At 37.0% G+C, this 19,862-nt stretch overlaps 1 protein-coding gene across 2 annotated transcripts in view; it reads right to left on the reverse strand.

Moving 5' to 3' along the window:
• The window catches only part of IQCH (IQ motif containing H), a 73,127-nt gene extending 53,306 nt beyond the window's left edge, over nt 1-19,821 (reverse strand). Inside the window, exons 1-8 of one of the 2 annotated variants that reach the window (XM_054213509.1) lie at nt 19,717-19,821; nt 18,914-19,036; nt 18,472-18,569; nt 17,999-18,113; nt 13,394-13,516; nt 2,761-2,872; nt 1,888-2,016; nt 728-942 (exon numbers count right to left, since the gene is read on the reverse strand). In XM_054213509.1, the coding sequence (XP_054069484.1) occupies nt 728-942; nt 1,888-2,016; nt 2,761-2,872; nt 13,394-13,516; nt 17,999-18,113; nt 18,472-18,569; nt 18,914-19,036; nt 19,717-19,821 (1,020 nt within the window). Of the gene's footprint in view, nt 1-727; nt 943-1,887; nt 2,017-2,760; nt 2,873-13,393; nt 13,517-13,869; nt 13,940-17,998; nt 18,114-18,471; nt 18,570-18,913; nt 19,037-19,716 lie in introns of those variants that run through there. The other variant, XM_054213510.1, reaches the window with a different exon arrangement.
• Between the last annotated feature and the right edge of the window lie 41 nt (nt 19,822-19,862).

The raw sequence follows: 19,862 nt of genomic DNA on the forward strand, positions 1-19,862 counted from the left end.
ATTTACATTAATAGCTCATCAATCTCCATTTCTCAAGTTTGCTTTATTTTTGATTTTCAGATCTCCTCTTTCATTTTCAGATCTCCTCAATGGCACAAAAGTCAAAAATTCTGGAAAGATCAAGCAAAACTCCAGTTTGCTATGGAACACAATAATTAGCCATAAAAAGAAAGAAATGTCCCTTTTGCATGGGGATCAAGAACAATCAGCAAGCATTAAGCAGTCAAGGTCAAACTCCCATATAGTCTTCTGTAAATATAAAGGGAAACACTACATTTGCTTAACTGCAGTGAGGGAGATTTAGATGAGACATTAAAAAACTCTGTTATAACAGTAAAGACAGTTAGTTAAGCACTGGAACAGATGGCCTAGGGAGACTGTGGAGTTGCTATCACCAAAAGTTTTCAGAACAGGTTAGAAAAACATCTGTCCGCAATATTACAGGTACAGGTAATTCTGCCTGGAGGTCTAGATAACCTCATAACATCCTTTCTAGACTTATTTTCTAAGGTTCTGTAAAAAAGTAGACAAATTTAGGTAGAAGACTGGAGAAAGTTGAAACTGGCAATACATGAAGTAACTATACTTCAACATTTACTACTTACGAGCGTTGGCTCAAACCCTCTTGTACCAATGCAGTGATTTACAGTCACGTCCTAAACCATCTCTGGTAAAGATCATATTAAAACCATGAATAAAAACGTCATTATCCTCACTGTCTAAATACCTGTGTCTGAGAGGGAATCTGCAGCTCAGATTCCAACTGTTGAGCTGGATACGTCCACACCGGCTTTGATTTCCTTGCTGAAACCAGGGAGCTGCTAGATGGAAGTGGTGCAGCGTCACCTTTGCTAGAGGAATATTTGCCATAAATTGCTTCCTTTGAGTTTTGGAATGTGGTGGTGTCTCTATTCTCAGGGTCCACCCTACTACTAATCTCTCCTGTACCAAAGAAAAAAAAAAACTGATTGCAGGTTTCATTGTTAAAAGAAGTGCAACAACGGTATCAAACTGATATTCTAACACCTACCATCAGGCACTGGCATGCTCCAGTTTGCTCTCATGTCCAACTGGGTTGAAATTTTCATGAGTTATCACCAAAAAACATTGAGGAATGCCACTGGATGGCCATAAGCCAAGCCATGCTATAACATGCTATTGTGAAGACTGAGATTAGGCTATCAGAAAATGTATCAAAGTTTTAATCTATAATGTTCTAAAGTTTGTAATATGCCAGCCAACAATATATCCAGGATAACAATGTCAAAATATTAGCACTTATAGTGCAGGTTACTCCACATATAATTTTAGTTTTCAACCACTCCTTTTCATCAGGAGAACTTTTCAAACTTACAGGATTGCTACTCAGCCCACTGCTCATTTTGCTTATGCTCCTTTCCATGCTGATGTCATATGCCACAAGCAGCTGCAGCAACAACAGTTTTGAGTACACTTTGTGATAGATCACAATCCCATTGCCCAGAGTATATTTACTTATTAGGAGTCATCCATTTAATCACACTGGCAAAATAGATGCTCAATCAGCTGTTGTAAGTCATGCACATCATGACTGAACCGTAATACTGGCTTTATACTCACACCAAGGGTCAGATCTCCAGATTCAGGAGCTTACAAATTGAAACATGCAGGTAGGAGCCTACCAGGATTTCAGCAATCATCAGGGACCAAATCCTCACGGCAATTGAGAAAACTGATTCCCATTCAGTTGCAAGACACGGGGCGCTTACGTACATCATTGTGCACTTGGTATTCTTAAAAATGCGAGTGACTGCTTATCAGACAGCTGTTTCCTTGTGAGATAAAACAAGGGCCTGAAACTGAAGTTGGAGATGCAACTGTAGGTTGTTATCAATCCTTTGCACTCACCTACAGCGGACTTCTTGTGCTGCCTGTGAAATTCATGGAAAGGTGCTGCTTTGTGTAGAACAGGAGGCGTCTGGAGAGTTGTCTTTGCTGCTGGGGGGATAAGCCGTTGCTCAGTTAGGCTCAGAATACCTACAAGAAGATGACATTACTGAACAATTCATATACATTCCAGCTACAAAAGAAAAAGAATTAGTAACAACAAAGGAAGAATTAAACAGAGGCAGACTCAAGTTCTTCCAATTACAAATCAAAACTAGAATAGCAGCAGTTTTCTTTTATTGAAAGATTCTTATCTTCCAATATTCAATGTTTTACCTTCACGGAAGGTAAGCTTAGCCTATAAAAATCGACAGATCCATGACAGATATTGTAATGGTGCTGATTCTGAGGAGGAATTATATGCTTGTACAATGGCAGTTTAATATGCAGAACGGATGAGAATTAACTCTTGTAAACCATAAATATGGACTGATTGCTAAAATAGTCCAAGTGCAGATCTAGTTAAGATTGAATGATTAATAACCAGACATTAATGATGACCATTTACTTTGACCATGTTATTTAGTCATACAAGAACCATACATCACACACATTTCTTTCCATGTTCAGTAGCAACTGAACTCTGTGAATTACAAGATGACCGACTCCGGGAAGATAATGCCCAATATAACATATGCTACTTCCTAAGTTAGCTGCTACATGGAGTAAGTAATCTAAAGTTGATCTCTACCCGTTGCAATGTTTGAGATCACAATTCTTCCAAATTTTGAGGTGCCAGAAAATTTGAATACCAGATACCTGCTGCAAACAGCAAACAACACTGCTTATATAGTATACATCTCTACAGTACCCAGGTGGGCCTCCATGACTCACCTTTCATTATATCTTCTTCTAACAAGGGTAAGGGAGAATCCATGCGGTGAGAGGCAGGCAAACCCCAGAGGCTGCTACCTGTATGACCTTTCACTATCTTCTGACCACACACCTAGGAAGAGACAGAATCTTCTTTTAACAAAGAGAAATCCGGGATTTGCAAAGACGCACTTTTCTACTCCCACAATAATAAATAATAACTATAATTTCTGCTATGAATAGTTTCATTAACATTTAATAACGTACCAGCACAAGCACTGCTTTTACTACTTATGAACATGCTACAGTATTGTCTACTGTCATTACTTTAGTAATTTAAAATAAAGTTAATTAAATTCAATTATGTCTTGTGACTTCTGCTATGCAAAAATCAGTGTACTAGTTAATAAAGGAATCACAAGAAGTTTGCTCAATTTTAATGAATATAGTGTAAACATAGTATTTCTTGACAGAACAGTCTTTAAATATATAAAATGCATACACAGGCAAGGTACCAGAACGAAAAGGAAATACTTTCAAATATGTAAATAAATTTTCTCTGGAAAGAATACCAGTGGAATTAAAATACGTGAAACTCCTCACAAATCAGGGACCAGTAAGTATCACAGACTTCTGAAGTTTCAGGGCTCCTCAAGGACAGCAGGGAATGACACAGCCTGATAATGTGATGTGGAAACATGTGCCACACAGGCTGTGCTAATGTGGGGATTAAAGCTCCCTTCCTTCCCCAATTAACCTGTGCCTGCCTGAAAAAATGGAACCTGCTGGTTCTTAAGTGCCAGGAATTCAAGCAGTGACACACATCCCTTTGGGACAGTGATATCATGTGTCTTACTGTTAAGCTTATTATTGCACATATAGAGCATTGCACAGGGAAAAGAATATATTGCCACCTTATACTTCATAAATGCAAAATCTGTGTTATCATCTAACATTTTTTTCTTTCTCCAATATCCTAAGTATCTTCAGTTTCTTTCTGACTAGGAACGCACATACTATTCCATTTGCTTAGTGGGTTGTACCCAACTCCTGAAGAAACAGAGCGCTGGATATTTAGTGGATTAAAAGCACATGCAACTTTCAAGGCAAGTGATCTCACTGAGATCTCTCATTTGGATGATAGTGAACCACCACTAGCAGAAGATTATATTGTTTTCTCTTGCCTGGCTGACGCCAGAAAAATGGGACAATGATAAACCCAGAGAGACATGAAAGATTCAACTAAAATAAACTCAAATATTTTATGAAGCAAAAGGAAAATTTAACAGTAGTCTATCAAACCTCATTCTGTCAACAGATTTTTGGAAATGCAGATAAAGGTTTCCTAGTTTTAGCAGCCAAACTACCTAGGGATCGGGTGAGCTCTAACATACGCTGCTCAGAACCGCAACTGCAACTCTACAGGTCCTCCAGTAACTTTCATGCTGGGTCCAGGCAACACAAGGAGGATGTGACTGAATTTGAATCAGTAGAGTAAATAAGTGCCAGCACACAGGTGTGACTATATTATCGATCTCAATAAGAAGAATGGTAGTTGGAGGGACATACTGGGTGTTTGCGCAAACAGGAAAGCCAGCAGGCAGATTGGACAAGGAATAAGAGCTGGGGGCAGGAGGGTTAGGAAAAAACATTGGGACAAAGAGCCTGGCAGAGAATCAGGCAGATAAGACCAGGAAATGTTCTGGAAGCAGTCTCAGAAGAGGAACAGAGAGGAAGGTCTCAAGGAACAGAGAGACTGGGGCAAGATAAAAATGGGAAAAGAAGAAACTGGCTCAGACCGGGAAAAGGAAGCCAACAGCTTTGTACGCAACAGGGCACACCTCCCTCACAATTTGGAGTGGATCTCAAGATCCCACAGTCTTATCTTTAGTCAGCAAATAGCTGAGAGGCCCAATAAAAAAATGTCCCATGCTTTTGCGGGTGACAATCTGTTATCAGTTACTCCACTAGCCTAAAAATTAGAAATTCTTACATTGGATAGAAATGTCTGAACCCCACTGATGAGGGTTCAAAGAAAATAACCTAATGCTATGTACTGGAAAATTTTTTTATTTGCTTTTTAAAAATTTATTTCATTATGAATAATAAGACTACCTTAAAATAATATCAAATACATAAAATCAGAAAGCTAGGAAATATTGATGGATCTGCAAAATGGGAATAATGGTATTTACCTCTTTTATAGAGCACATTGGGACTTCTGGTTTAAAATACTAGGTTTTAATAACTGATTAGCATAGAATCATAGAATTCTCTAGATTGGAAGGGACCTTTAAGATCATGCTCATGTATAGCTTTTAGTACAGTAGGATCCAGGCCATGACTGGGATCTTTGAGCACTATTGTGTTGTAATTAGTGAATAACATCAACCAATAACTTTATAGAAAGGGACAGGCCATTCTAAAGAACTGCTTATAATCCTAATAGGGAAATGAGATAGATCAAAATATACTGTTATAATTTTTCCTGTCAATTTGTATAATAACACTGTCCACAAGAGACATTAGGGAGATAGAAAATACGTATGCTTTATCATAATAGAGAATCTTTCAGAGAAATCATATGCACTCATTTTAGTTATGGCCATTATGAAGCATTATGCTTTAAGGGATCTAGATGTATGAGTCTTCATGTCCTTGTGTTCCAAGAAGATAGCAATAAGCATATAACAAAGATTAACTTTATACCAGCTGGCATATAAGTGGCTTGATACTGAGAAAAAGGAATAATAAACCACACTTTTCTGCTCACTCTCAGCCCCAGCAGTTTGTTGAGGACACAACAAAAATACATAAAAAGAAAGAAATTTAATTAAACAGTGACTCCTTTTTCAGGCTATCGCTATTGTATCAGTAAAGCATCACTGATGTTACTATTGGTCAGTTTTATCGTAGGTTAAATCCCAGGAGTTTTGTTATGATAAACAGTGCCATGAAACATATGTATTTCATTTGGGTTCAGAGATGTAATAAGCTACAAAGAAAAGCAATTCCGGTGGAGTGTATGAGTTCAAAAGCAGCCTAGAGGTTTTTTGTTTGGTGGTGGTGGGTTTTTTTTGGTTGGTTGTTTTTTTTTTAAACTGGAGATAGATATTTAATTCTTCTTTGCTGCATCCTTAATTTCTACAAAGTCCATGGCAGGTGTCACATTAAAATAAGGACAGATGCAACTATAATGTAATTTAAGCTCTCACTTAAACTACACAGTGCCACTATGCTTCACCTATTACATAGTACAGGCAACACAGTGGAACTATGGAGCTGACCCAAAACAGTTACCGACAAAAATTCCACCCAATCTGGACACCCTTCTTCTATGTTCTTTCAGCATCGTATTTGCTGCATTAACCGCCCCCTTGAAGACTTCAGCGAGATATCAAAGCAAAATTTGACCAAATGCTTTCATACCAGTTATTTTGACTAAAATTAAGCCAATTCAATTACAGCAATAAGACCTCAAAAATAATAAAAGTAATATTAAGCACTGCAAGAAAAAGGTTTACTTTTAGCATCATTATATAGTTTTATTATCATTATTCAGTGATTTAACTTAAAACGATATTTAAAAGATTGCATCTTTTTAAAAGATTTTCAATAGACTTTCAGCTGCTTATGTCAGTGCAATTTAAAACCTTTACTCACATCTAGAGCTTTTATGGCATCAATACAAAACCTAGTGAATTTTATACCGCATATTCCAGAACTGGCAGCTCCTAACTAGCATTTTAACGTTTGTAGTGCGGACAGACCCAATCCGGCATGGAAGCAAAGGATCACACTCTATACAACGCTAACCTGTAGGCACCTCAGCTCCTTCCTCTCTGGCAGAACCCAAGGAAACGTTACTGCTGCGAGGTGGCTGGAACCTCAGACATTTTCCTGCATGAATAATGTCTTATGGTGAAGTTTGTTATGAAGATTATGATTCAGCAAGCATCCTTTACTGAAGTCAGCACACAGCCTGCTTCATCATGGCTACTTTTAAAGTACAGTTTTATAGGGCTGGAAGGGAGCACTTAATTTGCAGTCCAGACTAAGGTTTACTTGCCTTACAATATGCTTGGAGTGTACTGAAAAACTATTTTTTCATTTCAAGCGCTTCTGAGTGTAATTAACCTGGGACATGAGAAAAACAATTCTATTACCCTTTCTGAAGTGTTTTTCTCCTGTGGATAAACCTCTCCCACTTGATTTTTTTTCCTCTTTGCTTTGTTTTAAATAGGGCACTTGTTGTAACACCACAGGGATTTTCCAATTAGTTCTCTACTTGTTTTCTTTTTACCCAGACAGCAATATTTATCTAGAACAACTTCTTTTTTAAAATATAAATACGTTTATAAATACGTTTGTTGCCCAGGAAAAGAATAGAGACTAGTATTAAATGCCGAGAAAAGATTACTACTATCAGGAATCAAAACTACAGTTTATCAATCAGGAAAATTAGATAGACGAGATTTGGTAAGTAAACATCAGAAAACCACAGAGCTTGATAGTAATTGTGGAAAAAGTATATAACAAAGTAATCTATCATTTCATTATTGTCTTCTCCCAGTTGCCATCTACCTTCATATTTTTTATTAAGAAGTTCCTATCAAGATTTGATGTACACAGTTCATAATCCCTGCAAAGGGAAGTAGGAAGCATAGAAAAATAAAATCAAGGGACGTAAGCTCAGTTTTCAATATGGCCAGAAAAGCGACAGGAAAGAGCTTGCAGAAGGCAAGTCTAATTGGAAGAAACCGGAACTTCGTTGACCTGCCTGTTCCACCAGTAAAAAGTACTATAGAAACAAGCTCAAACTATGCCAGAGATGAAGCAGGATCGGAAGGATAGTAAGTTATCAAACTTAAGAAATCATACATTCTTTGTTGATCTCAAAAGAAGAAAAAACCACACAGAAAATGGGTACACTGATGACTGCTTCTTGTTTGCTTAAACAGGTAAGACAAAATGAGATGCAAGAAGGAAGAAACTTCTGGGTAATAAAAAAAATGACATAATTAGGTACATTCATAATTATTTAAAAAGCAGCTAGTTCGAGTAGAATGAACTCACTTAATTGTAGTGCAAAAGGGAAGATGTCTCAGGCTACATTAAGGGCAAAACAGATCAAATAGTGCTCATAAGTTTTCAAATTGGCTGATCCTGATGAAATACACTCTAGGATACTTAAAGAACTGTCTAAAGCCATCTCAAAACTGTTGGTGGGACTCTTGTAGAATGGAAAATACACTAAAAGACTGGAAAAGGGCATAGTGCCTATCTTTAGAAAGGGGCAAAGGATGTGCTGAGGAATGCTAGCCCTATTGATTTAACTACAATTCTTGGGAAAATTCTTGAACAAATAACCAAACAAGCTAGTTATAAATGTCTGGAAAGTATCAGATAAATGAGTAACTTGAACCTGTCCAGATAAAATTTGTCAGACCAACCTAATTTTTTTCTACAACAGGTTAGCAAGTGTTGTTAACAGGGGAGAAAAAGTAAATACTACTTATCTTGACTTTAGCAAGGCTTTTGAAGCTACCTGATCATTATATTATTATAAGCAAGCTAAGAAAGCATGGTTTAGACAGCATTGCTTTAAGAGAGATGCAAAGCTGCTTTGATAACTAATTCAGAAAGGATTTCTATGTCAATGTGGAAGGATAGTGAGAGGGTCCAATGGGTCTGTCCCGTAAGCGTTAAATATCAAAGAGCCTGCTGTTCACGCAGGAGGAGGAGGTGGTATCTAAGTTTTAAGCAATGGAAGAAAATCAGTTCAGATTGTAAAAAACTCAAATGGAGTAAAGGCAGAGGTGCTAAGTGATTTTCACTCTTTACTTTCAATCACAGAACCATGGAAATATTCGCAATATTGGTTAGAAGGGATGTCTGTAGGTCATGAAGTCCAATCTTGAGCCTACTACCCACAACAGATCAGATCAGCTTTGGTTTTGTCTAGATGAGAATTAATGTAGGGTTTTATTGCATTTTATAGTTTCACAGCCTTACAGGGTAAACAAATGTATTTTTTCCATCTTGATTTACACCCTGAACAGCAAAGCAAGGAAGCAGTAACAAAGAATAGTTTCACTCACACTTCCATAGTCTCTCAGTTTGGGAAAAAGAATCTTGTTCTGACAATCTTAGTAATAAATAGTAAATAAAGGAAGTGTTTAACTCTGGTTTCAAATAACCTAGTTTCGGTCCTCAAAGCCTGAGAACCAGCACATGGAATTCAGTGCAGAAATACTGAATGCTAAGTAAAGGAAAACGGTCACCAGTGTCAGTGGAACTATTCTAAAGTCAGATGAGTCAAATTTGTAACAGTCTCTGTAAGAGATTCAAAATACGAACAATTTTTATGACTGGTTGTCTTTTTATTCAAGAAAATTTCTCAACAGGAAAATTGTATAGAAAATTAACATTTGTCCTTCTCATTCTGATTTACATAGTCCAGCATTTTATCTACCTAACGATTAATACAATTTCCATTAGATGTAACACTAAGATATTAATACATATTATTTCCCTCGGATTTTGTTTATCTACAGGAAATAAAGTCCAACTTGATTGGAAAGCCCAACGTTAAACCTCCAATGTGGAGCAACTAGGCATCTTTAACAACAGGTCTTATATGTTATTCTTATCTACTTTAAGCTCTTAAAGTAACCAGAGATGCCTCTGAACTGTCAATTTTCTACGTACTTGGAAAAAATAAGCTTTGCTCCTTTTAAGGCCTACTGCTAGCTCTCCCAGAATTTACCTCTATCAAAATTCTGCCATAACAGCTGCAAAAGAGAATAGATGGAGAACTTTGGTGAATCCCACATCTGCTTGTTGAAAAAGGCAACAGAAGCAGCACAGAAGGAAGTAAGAAAGATAATTGCTGGCTTGAACTACAATACATTTCACTTGTGGGCAAAAGGCCAGCTTACACGAGGCAGAATATGCAGGACCAACTTATTGGAATTCAGGGGTGGGCCTCCATTCTTGTCCGGAGACAGCTGTAAACCAGCAGCCCATAGCATCACAATCAGGCACCAAGTTTTGTCAAGGAATGCTGATATGTACAGAAACAGCTTCAGCAGCTTCGGCTGCACCCCTGCCTAGCAAAATGACAGTCAATCTCCAATTCCAGATGACAAGAACTGGATAAAAACTTAAAACAAATGGTGACCTTTCAAAAGATTAATTTGTTTACCAACAAAATGTTCTACGTTTGTCATCTGAGATGGGGGTGACCTTCACATTCCCATTTCTAGGTTGAAAGGATGCTGACTATAGTCATCTGTTAAGTTAACTCTATCTCACCAATTATTTCCTTTTTATTTTTAGTGACAAGAAGATTTTATTAATTCACTGTACTGCTTATTATGATTACATACCATAATACAAATGCAACAAGCTTATTTTGAATTACTGTAGTGTGACATCGATTTGTTTAAGTCTCATTCTGCTACCACTGCCAAATTATGCTTTGACTGTAATTATAGCCATATGCATAGATTTAAAACGCAATCAGGTTTTAAGGACCAAAAGACCTGTTTTCTACAACTTCTTCTAGTCACTTGAAATGAAGAGAATTGCCCTGCTTTGACTTACTTTATAATTTTGTAAATGAACAGACTTTCAGTGATAAGCTTTAGTGATTAGCATGATGCAAATACTGAATAAAGAACAAATAACTGAGGATATGATTAGAATGTGCTCAAATAAGTTAGCTTAAAAAAACCAAAAAACACCACATCACAGAATCGCTGCCATCACCATTAGAGCCACACTATATAAGATGCAACTCGTAAAGGCTAGAAATCATCACCATATTAAATTCTACCTCATGAATAAATTAAAAGGTTCCTAAGTTTACAGTATAATATACATTTATAAGAAAACAAGGACCAAAAAGTGCCAGAATAATTCTATTAAAGAACAGCAGTCCAATGAAAATGAAAGGGATAGCTGTGAATCTTTTCTACATTGCAGCAGTATGTCAGAATTATTTTTGCTGCAATTCAGATCACTGTTTGTTTTGCTAGATACTCCGTGGGAAGTATACATATTTAATAATCATCTACTCATAATTTTTCATTTGTCATCCATATAGGCTACAAAACAAAGTGATGCCCAGTCTGCCCACGGTGTTTCAAACAGAATTACAGTCCTCATTTTAAGATAACTACAGAACTTTACAGAGGATGAAGCATTAGTGCTTATCAGACCCAAAAAGGTACAAAAGGGCAACAGTTAATTGTTCTTAGTTTCTGTCATAAAATCCAGTGTCAGCAACTTTATAATATCAAAAGAGCAAGAAAAGAAGACATTTTTCATGAAACAATGAGATCCTTCCTAATAATTTTTCAAACTACTCAAATGGCAGGATAATAAAAAGTCCGTGTAGATTTGTGCTTGACCTATCTAGTCACCTCAAAACCAGCGTGGTTTTAATCTCATCACATTTTTAAATGCTCAGGTCACCTTGAAAACTCAGATGCTGGCAACTCTTGGAAAAAACCTGAATGCAGTTAACCGAGCAATTAGTTTTTAATTTACTTCAACGAGAGTCCTTCTGCCACTGATTTTTTTGAGAGATAATCTTTGAACTTATGTACATATGTAGGGCATGTACATGCGTATACGCGGGTGTGTGTGCCCGCATGTGTGCGTACAAATATTGCCCTCTAATGGCTGATTAGTAAAACCAGGGTAGGTAGCACCTAACTTAATTCTTGTGCCTACTTTAATTTACATTTTTTTCAAAACTAGACCATATAATTTTAGACCTGCAACTACACGTCGATTTATTTTAGTTATTATTGGTGATCTATAACTATCATTCCTCTAAGTGCTAGTGTGGATCACATTTAACAAAAATGTCTTCATTCACAATGTCAGTAGTGGATTTTACAAATCTAATTGCAAAATCTTACCCCCAGTGAAGCCAGAACATTTAAAAACACAGATTATGTCATGGGGTTTGAAAACTTCTAAAAAGCATTTACTTCAGTAAATGCTGTAGAATAAATTAGAGATAGGAAATACCTACTTGTTTTTGCCGCCCATCTCCCCGTCATAAACAGTTCCTTAGCAACTGTAAATATGTATCAGAGAGTTGACTAATTTACACTAAATGTTTATAATTGAAGTCAACGTTAAGAAGTTTGCTCTGATCAGTATGTTTCAGTGAGAGTGGTAAAACACATGGCGCTCTGCAGTAGTATAATATTCCTCTCTGTGAGTGTTTTAGAGTGGTTCTAAAAAGCTATTAGCCATGATGCTTTTTTCTAATTAACTCTATATCACAGGGTTAGACAAATCACCTCTTAGTCTGGGCAACAGCTTTCAAAAAATCATTTTTTATAAGTGGCAGCTTACAACTGTGCCATTCACAGATTCTGTTTATGTTGTTTAAAACCAAATACCCTAGAATGTCTCTTATAGCACTAGGCTTGCTGCATAATGCTTCTATTACATAAATTAAATCGTAGAAGAGCATCCTTCTGTGAGACCATTGGGCATATTCTTTCATGTGGACCACCGTGCTGTGCTAAATTTGTGAACATAACTGATCTTTGGAGGGATGCCTGTGCCCATTAAATTTTTTTTAAAGCATACTTTCCAGAAAGCGTCATCTACATGTTCAAGAGGAGCAGCGGTTGCGGAACACAAATTTGGAAGAATCAAAACTTAATCTTACACAACTTGGACATTTTCAGACCAGAGAGAAAAACAGAGAAGGGTGATTTGATGATACAAGTCCAGGGACTCTGAGGAGAGTGTTGTGGGAGCGTTCAGTCTCAGTTTTGGTGGATAATTGTTTTGTACTAAAGAAAACAGCTTAACTAGAAATAGAAAAAAGGCTGTGCTTCAGAATACATTGTCGCTTGGTAGCAAGGGCACTTAGGATCTATAAGACATGGAAAAGAAGGATCTGAATCTGTCTCTCACATTCCAAACTAAGTGCTCCCACCATGGAGCTAAGAAGTAGAACCCGATGTTCCCTCCCAAACCATGTCAGAAAAGTAAGATGTAAACGACACCTAAATTCATGTAGTCACTCTAGGAAAGAGAATCAGAATCGGTATCATCCCTAGTTTTTTCAGTTGACAGGAATTTGTGGTCAGTGTCAGCAATCCTGTGGCAGGATTGCTTTTTTTAAAAAAAAAAAAAAAAAAAAAATCAATTAGAAGAGCATCAAAACAAAGTACAAGCATTTTTCACTCATTCCTAACAATCCCATTATCATTTGAAACACAATGTATTCTTGTCTTTTTAAGAAATGGCCATAGAATGAGCAACTGAAAGCCCATTCTTGTCAGCAAAACCCCTTTAACTTCTTCCTTGATCTTTGGGTCACATCCTAAACTCCACAGTCTCCAGTTTGCTTATCTTCACTCCCCGATTTTACCAAGATGACGTACCATGCACATTCCCATGCATACTTTTGCTGGATTTGCTACCTAAACCTGTTATGCTACAGGTTTGTTTTTCCCCAGCATTGTCACTCAAAATGTTTTGATCATTACGTATCAACGTCAATAAGTAGGAAACTATGAGGTACTTTCACTTGTTTTTTTTATTTATTTAGATCTGATATGTATTAACTTCAATAGTGAAAATTAATGCCCATAAGATAATATAAGTCACTTACAGGATCAGATTTTTTCTTCGTTATAAGTGGCAGCTTGGTCTCATAGTTCTGTTGTTTTAAAACAGCTTTATTATTGATGTTCTCTGGATCAAGCATAATTTTCATATCCATTTCCAGCTGATGCTGAAATATATAATATGCACATTCTTAAAATAACTGCACTAGAAGTGTTCATAAGCAGGAATTGGCTAACATTCATAAACTTGCAAAATGATGATAAAAATTCATGTTACTTGACTATTCTCATGCACAACTTAGCAAGGCACACAACTACTATCCACATATATGCTTGTGCCAAAATTCGTTCAATTAATTTCATTACAAGCTGTGAAATTTCCAAATTTGTGCACCTTGGAGTTAAACTTTGACTGGAAAGGACAATCAGGTGAATACCGTTTACCTGATCCTATATATTGAACAGGTGTTATATGTGCATTCTTCCCACAGATGATGGATATTATTAAGAGTCCATTTACCTTGGCCATGTTTGTCAGAGACTTTAATTCATGAATCATTGATCTGATGGACCAGAACAGCTTCTTTGGATCAATCATGGCCCATTGACTCAATGCAGGTAGAGCACTTGCTTTTAAGTAAATGAGGAAATAAAAAAATCCTTAGAGTAATAAAAATTAAAACATAGTAGTTTCTTAATATACTGTGTTATCTGCATGGAATGGATTCAGCTATTTTGCTAATAAAAATTTTTATTATTTAAATCCCAATGGATAGAAAAATACTTTTAAAGTTTCATCTTGTTATAAAAAGTATCCAAATCACATATTTTTTTTTTTTATGAAAGTCAGAAGTGATGCCATATATTTTTAGTAGAGGAGAAGTTTCTTAAGTTGAAAACATTTTGGTTCATCTTAATGCATGTGCTTTAGTTCACACCAGGATCTATATCAAGTGTAGTAGTATCTCCCAATACTTTTATTGTAATACCATTGCTAACTAGACTCTGCATCTAGCAGGGTTTATTTACCAACCAATGCCAACTAAGGAAGAATCCTCAAATGGCAGAGTCTAATGTATCACCAGAGAAGTCAACAGAGCTAAGGTAATTCAGAGGAGCTGGGGCCCTGGCAGCATATGTGCTTAATTCCCATTACATGGATGCAGGAATACAAAAAGCTCCCTTACGGAGTAAGATCCAACTAAGCTATTTACACACAAGAACTCTTTGATGATATTTCTATTGCGTAAACATAAAAAATAAATTTATGAGAACTCTAGTTTTTGACAAACTAAATATGCCATAAAAAGTCTAAGAATCATTAGAGGTACATTTGAACTATTAAACACTTGTATTACTTTCTGAAAGCACTAAAAATCATTTAATTTATTTATCTGCACAATATATTCTCTTCTTTTGATAGTAATTACAAGCAGATGTATCAAAGAGATGCTCATTTAGATTTGGGTTTGTAAGAACAAAAGTTATTATCCAAGCCAATTACTCTTTTACCCACATGGCTGCACAGAGACAGAAAGTTCAATTTTCACCTCATCAGTGATTTTGTGGTATTTATTTTATTACTATAACACACCACTGTACAGAAAGGAAACTGCTTGTGCTATTAAACAAGAATTGGGGGAAAAATGAGTACCTTCTCAATTAAAATCGGAAATGATTCACAATGCAGACTCCCCACTCAGACTGATAGTGAAATGATCAATGCTGGCGTGGGAGATTCCACTCAGGATAACAAGAATTGAAATGCTTAATAAAAAAACCTGATAAAAGTTACTTTCCCAGCTTAGATGTACAGCAAGTGACAATTCTACATTGGTAGGATCTGATGCAGATGGTATCATGGGCCTCTTCCATTTACATTACCTATCAATCTGTATTACCCAAAGTCTAAAATTTAAGCTATTTTGAACCATTTTAATGTAGAACAAGAAAAAGATGAGAATAACATTATTGCTATTAGAATATTGCATTATTACTAATATAATGCTCAATGAGAATAAGAATTATTGTGCTCAATTATTAATATGGAGTATACAGAACAGTTTGACATGTCCAGGACAGTTAAATGGTTCCAATCTTGTTCTACTTCAATACAAAAGTCATTTCAGAGTGGAGAGCATTTTTATCATGCAGTAAGCCAACAAATCGGATTCATTATGTAATTCTGTTTTGCAGATGCATGCGGTGCATGGCTTCTAATAGAGTCCAATTCCTTTATGAATGCACTACGTTATATTAATTGTGAAACAATCTGTATTATCAGTAACTAAACCACTTTTTATGTCGAGCTATTTCTGTTATTTGCATATTCTAGAGCCCCCTAGAAACATCTTTCATTCACATCTTTATTAATAATGAGAGAATATTAACTTCTACTGTGTATTCAGGATGTCACAGAAAGTATCAACTTTTAGAACAAATAAACAAAAAAAAACCCCCAAAACAGCTGCACAAGCATCAGTTTCGGTGTTTTCAATTAAGCATGTTTTGTTGGGTTTTTTTAAATAAAAAATAATTGAACTTATACACCTACCAGTTATGGATAACAATGTTTTTTCAGACATTGCTATACAGAGGCTTTACAATTACTGCATGCAGAAGACACTTCTTTATGGTTCTCAAGCTTTATTAGAAGAAGAAATCCAATTACAACACATAGTGTTGGGGGGGGGGGGGAGGGAAGGGGGTCAGTGCTTCACAATTTCCCCTATGAACTAGATTTGCAGAATCTTATCCGGCTGTTGATGACTCAGAAATCCTGTATGTGTGAGTAAACAATAATTTTAAGCCTATTCTCACACCTGTGGGCAAGCTATTTCCCATATGACAAGGATTCTAGCAATACTTATGTGAAAATAGCATCTGTGCTTATTTGACTCCAACCTTGTTTCATCCTAACTACTACAAACACAACTTATGCTCCATTTCTACCCTTGCACTGCATACTATAGACTGCAAAGCACAAAAATATTTCTGCATGAATTATTAATTTCTCTCAGAAGTGTAAGTTGAAAACATTGATTTCTTCAAGCCAGATTTCTACATACCCAGAAATATTTTCTGTGAGCAGAAAACTATTCAGTTCACTAATATTTCCTTTGAGTGGAAAGGAATTTTGAAAAACACCGAAGTATGTTTAAAAAAACCCAAAACTGTTTATAGCTACAAGTAAGGAAAAGACAGGAAGTAAGGAATCGTAGGTGATAATTTCCCAGCTGGATTTCACAACTATTTAATAATAAAAGCTTTTTATGTTGGCATGCTGGGCATGTAGAACAGCTGGCAAAACAGCACTGTTTGCCATTTTCTTTATAATGGGAAATTAGGGCTAGCTTGTGTGTCACTGGATGTGCATTTCCAAGCAGATGCCATAGATACTAGAAATGAAAAGACAAAGAGAAAGTCAAGGCAGGACAGAGCATGTGCTCCACTGCAAATTAAGCTCATTGGTGCACATGAAGAGTTGAAAGACCATAGATAATACAGAGTTTACAGAGGAGCTGAACTCTGATAATATTTTTTCCCACACAATATAAGTGTATGCATATAGGACAGGATTGGAATACCATCTGGAAAAAAAATCCGAGATCTCATTGCATCTTATCCATCATTTCAAGAGTAAGTAATATTTTAATATGACTTTATATTGGAATTTCTTTTACAACGATAAAATCAGCAATGTGAGTGTCAGGCCTCTCATTCTGGTTATACCATTTCAAGTAGCTTCGATCCCTAGCGTCTGGTAACAGTCTTAGAGCTACAGAGAGCCTTGTCTTCAGGTTCCCTCTCTCTCAAAGCTCTCTTGAATTTAAACAATAATAATCCAAGATTCTAACAATGGGTATTTTTCAGTCCAAGTAATTACCTTAATTTGTTTTTAAAATACATTTGAGGAAACCACCTTGAACTCATCAGTCAAAATTCACAGCTTAGAATAAAAAAGCAAAAATACTTCTGATACAAACATTTTAAAAAGGCTTTAAATGATTTTACAAGGACTTCATTTATAAAAAGAACAAAAAAAACCAAGACAGATTTCAAGGAGAAAACCTATATTTATCACAGAGGTGACTACCCTATACGTGAACAGAAGTCTTTCCCACAATTTGCCATATCTTTTACGTAAAAACAAAAAAAACCCACCCCCACTTTTAGTCTCAAACAACATAAACATTTATATCTGTGCTCATGCTATTCCAATATATAGTTCCATTTATTTAAGACACATTACTTGCAGAATCACAGTTAAGCATACAGTGTTTGCAGGACTGGGACCTTAAAGCTGAAAAAACACCTGGTTTCAGAACTCTAAGAATATACTGGGGGGGGGGGGGGGGGGGGGCGGGGAATAAAGAATGGAAGACTTGTGGATGCCCCATGATGATACTGAAGTCCTTCCTAACTTAGATTTTATCTGGACTGTGAAGCTGGAAGAAGGCTCCTGTCTTTAAGCCCGCTCATTCTACTGAGAATTTTTTAACACTTTCAGTTATAGATGGTATGTTATCAAAAACTGAATCTATGTGGAGTCAGAACATAACATTATGGGATCAACTGGTAACCTACAAGACATCAGCCTACTCATTTAATGTGGTCTCTGGCAGAATAAGTAGTATGTTATTTCAGACCTGTGAACTTTGAGAAACGCGTAGTGCTGATTTGCTGTATGCCTGGACAGTCACGGGCTCAACAGGTACTCGCGGTAAAATAAGCTGTTTCTGAGAAGCACCAAAATGAAGGCCCCTGATTTAGAAAGAAACAAACAGTGAGGTTTTGAAAAACTATTTTGGTTTTACTTATTAAACCCATACTGCTTCTATCTTGTTGAACTGGAAAGACTATATTTTTATTTAAATCTGCATTTACCAAAAAAAAAATCACAGGACCTAGCAGAAGGCTGCTGTAGCTACTTAGAAGGGTATTTAATTTTGGTTTGGGTTTTTTTTTTTTTTAACTTAAACAAAATAAAACCAAAATAGCAAATGACCAAAATAACCTAATCTGGGCCGATATTCCCACTTTCTTTACAAGATTCTGACACCATAGTTTTTCTGTCTTGCTACCTGCACTGTCTCTGCAATAAAACAGCCGTTTCACTTACCATTTAGGGGGCTCTTTTGAATGTACTTCGTTATCATTAGTAGAAGAAACAGTTAACACTTGTCTGCTTATAGCATTTAAATAATTTTCAGCATGTTTCTGTTAGAGGGAAAAAATAACATTTAGACTATTACAAAGGTATGAAGGATATTAAATTTATTTAACTCAGTTAATTTAGCAATCCAGATCTTCACTTGACTGAAAAGATCATAGGCTTCTGTTGGGCTAAATCAGATTCTGGCTAGTAGCATGAGTTAGTTAATCTGACAGCCCGAAGAAGGAAGCCATGGTTCTGAACCGTAATGTCTGATGAATCACATCATTTGCTAATCAGAAAAGGATCTTGCAGGATGACAAATACATGGTCCCACATGCTCCAAGTGAATTACTGACAGAGATCTCAAAGACTGAATTGTCTTCTGGATCTACTCCGTTTTACTTACTCTCAGCCCAAATTCAGTTCTTTCAACTGCTGTATCCAGGTCATTAATATCCACAGTTTCTACATTTCCTTTCAAGTTGATATTTTTCACTTTGACTTTAAGCTTGTGAAGATCTTCTTTAACCTGGAAAGCAAGTCATGACAAAAAAAATCATACCCATAACCAAACCCCATGAGATTATGTAGCAGGGTTTAATCCAAATTCAATGCTTCCTAAACACAGGAAGAAAATATATGCAGCTTCCTATACTTGTGTACTTTTATAAATAATACAAAGCAAATGACTTCAAAGCCACTGATTATAGAAAACCTGAGGAAAAAAAAGTTCATTTTAAAACAAATGTCACAAAGCAACAGCAATAAACATCAGGACTGAGGTCCTTTGCCAAGGAATGATCTTTCCTCACGCACTTCAGACAACTCTCTTGGCACAGATGGCTTAACTCTACAGGAATCTCAAAAGTGTTAACGAGGGACTGAAAGGTGGAGGCCACCTGTGAGGAGATCATGCCAGCCCGTATCAAAAATGGGTATTTACCGTGCATTAACCAAAAAAGTTCAAGGTCGCGTTACGCTAAGAATCATAACATTTACAAAGCCTAAGCCCTTCTCCAAAATTCACCGGCGGCGCCGCAGCCGCTCCCTCACGCAGGGGCTGAGCCCTCCCGTCCCCTCCGCAGCAGCAGGCCGCGCCGCCCGCGCCTCAGCCCAGCTGTGAGGCGGCCTCCTCGGGGGAGGAGGGGTCCGGCGGGGGCTCGGCTGCCGGGGAGAGACGGGGCCGGCTCGGGAGCTGCCCGGACCCACCTGCACCAGATCGGCTCCCGCCTCCCGCCCCGGCTCCAGCGAGCCGGCCATGGCGGCTGCCGCCCTCGCCCCTAGCAACGGGACGCGCGGGCCGGACCGCACCATCCGCCTCGCCGCGGGGGGGAGCGCACGTCAAGCGGGAGCCG

The sequence above is a fragment of the Rissa tridactyla genome, chromosome 9 (assembly GCF_028500815.1).
Source record: "Rissa tridactyla isolate bRisTri1 chromosome 9, bRisTri1.patW.cur.20221130, whole genome shotgun sequence".
In the NCBI taxonomy this organism is placed as follows: domain Eukaryota; kingdom Metazoa; phylum Chordata; class Aves; order Charadriiformes; family Laridae; genus Rissa; species Rissa tridactyla.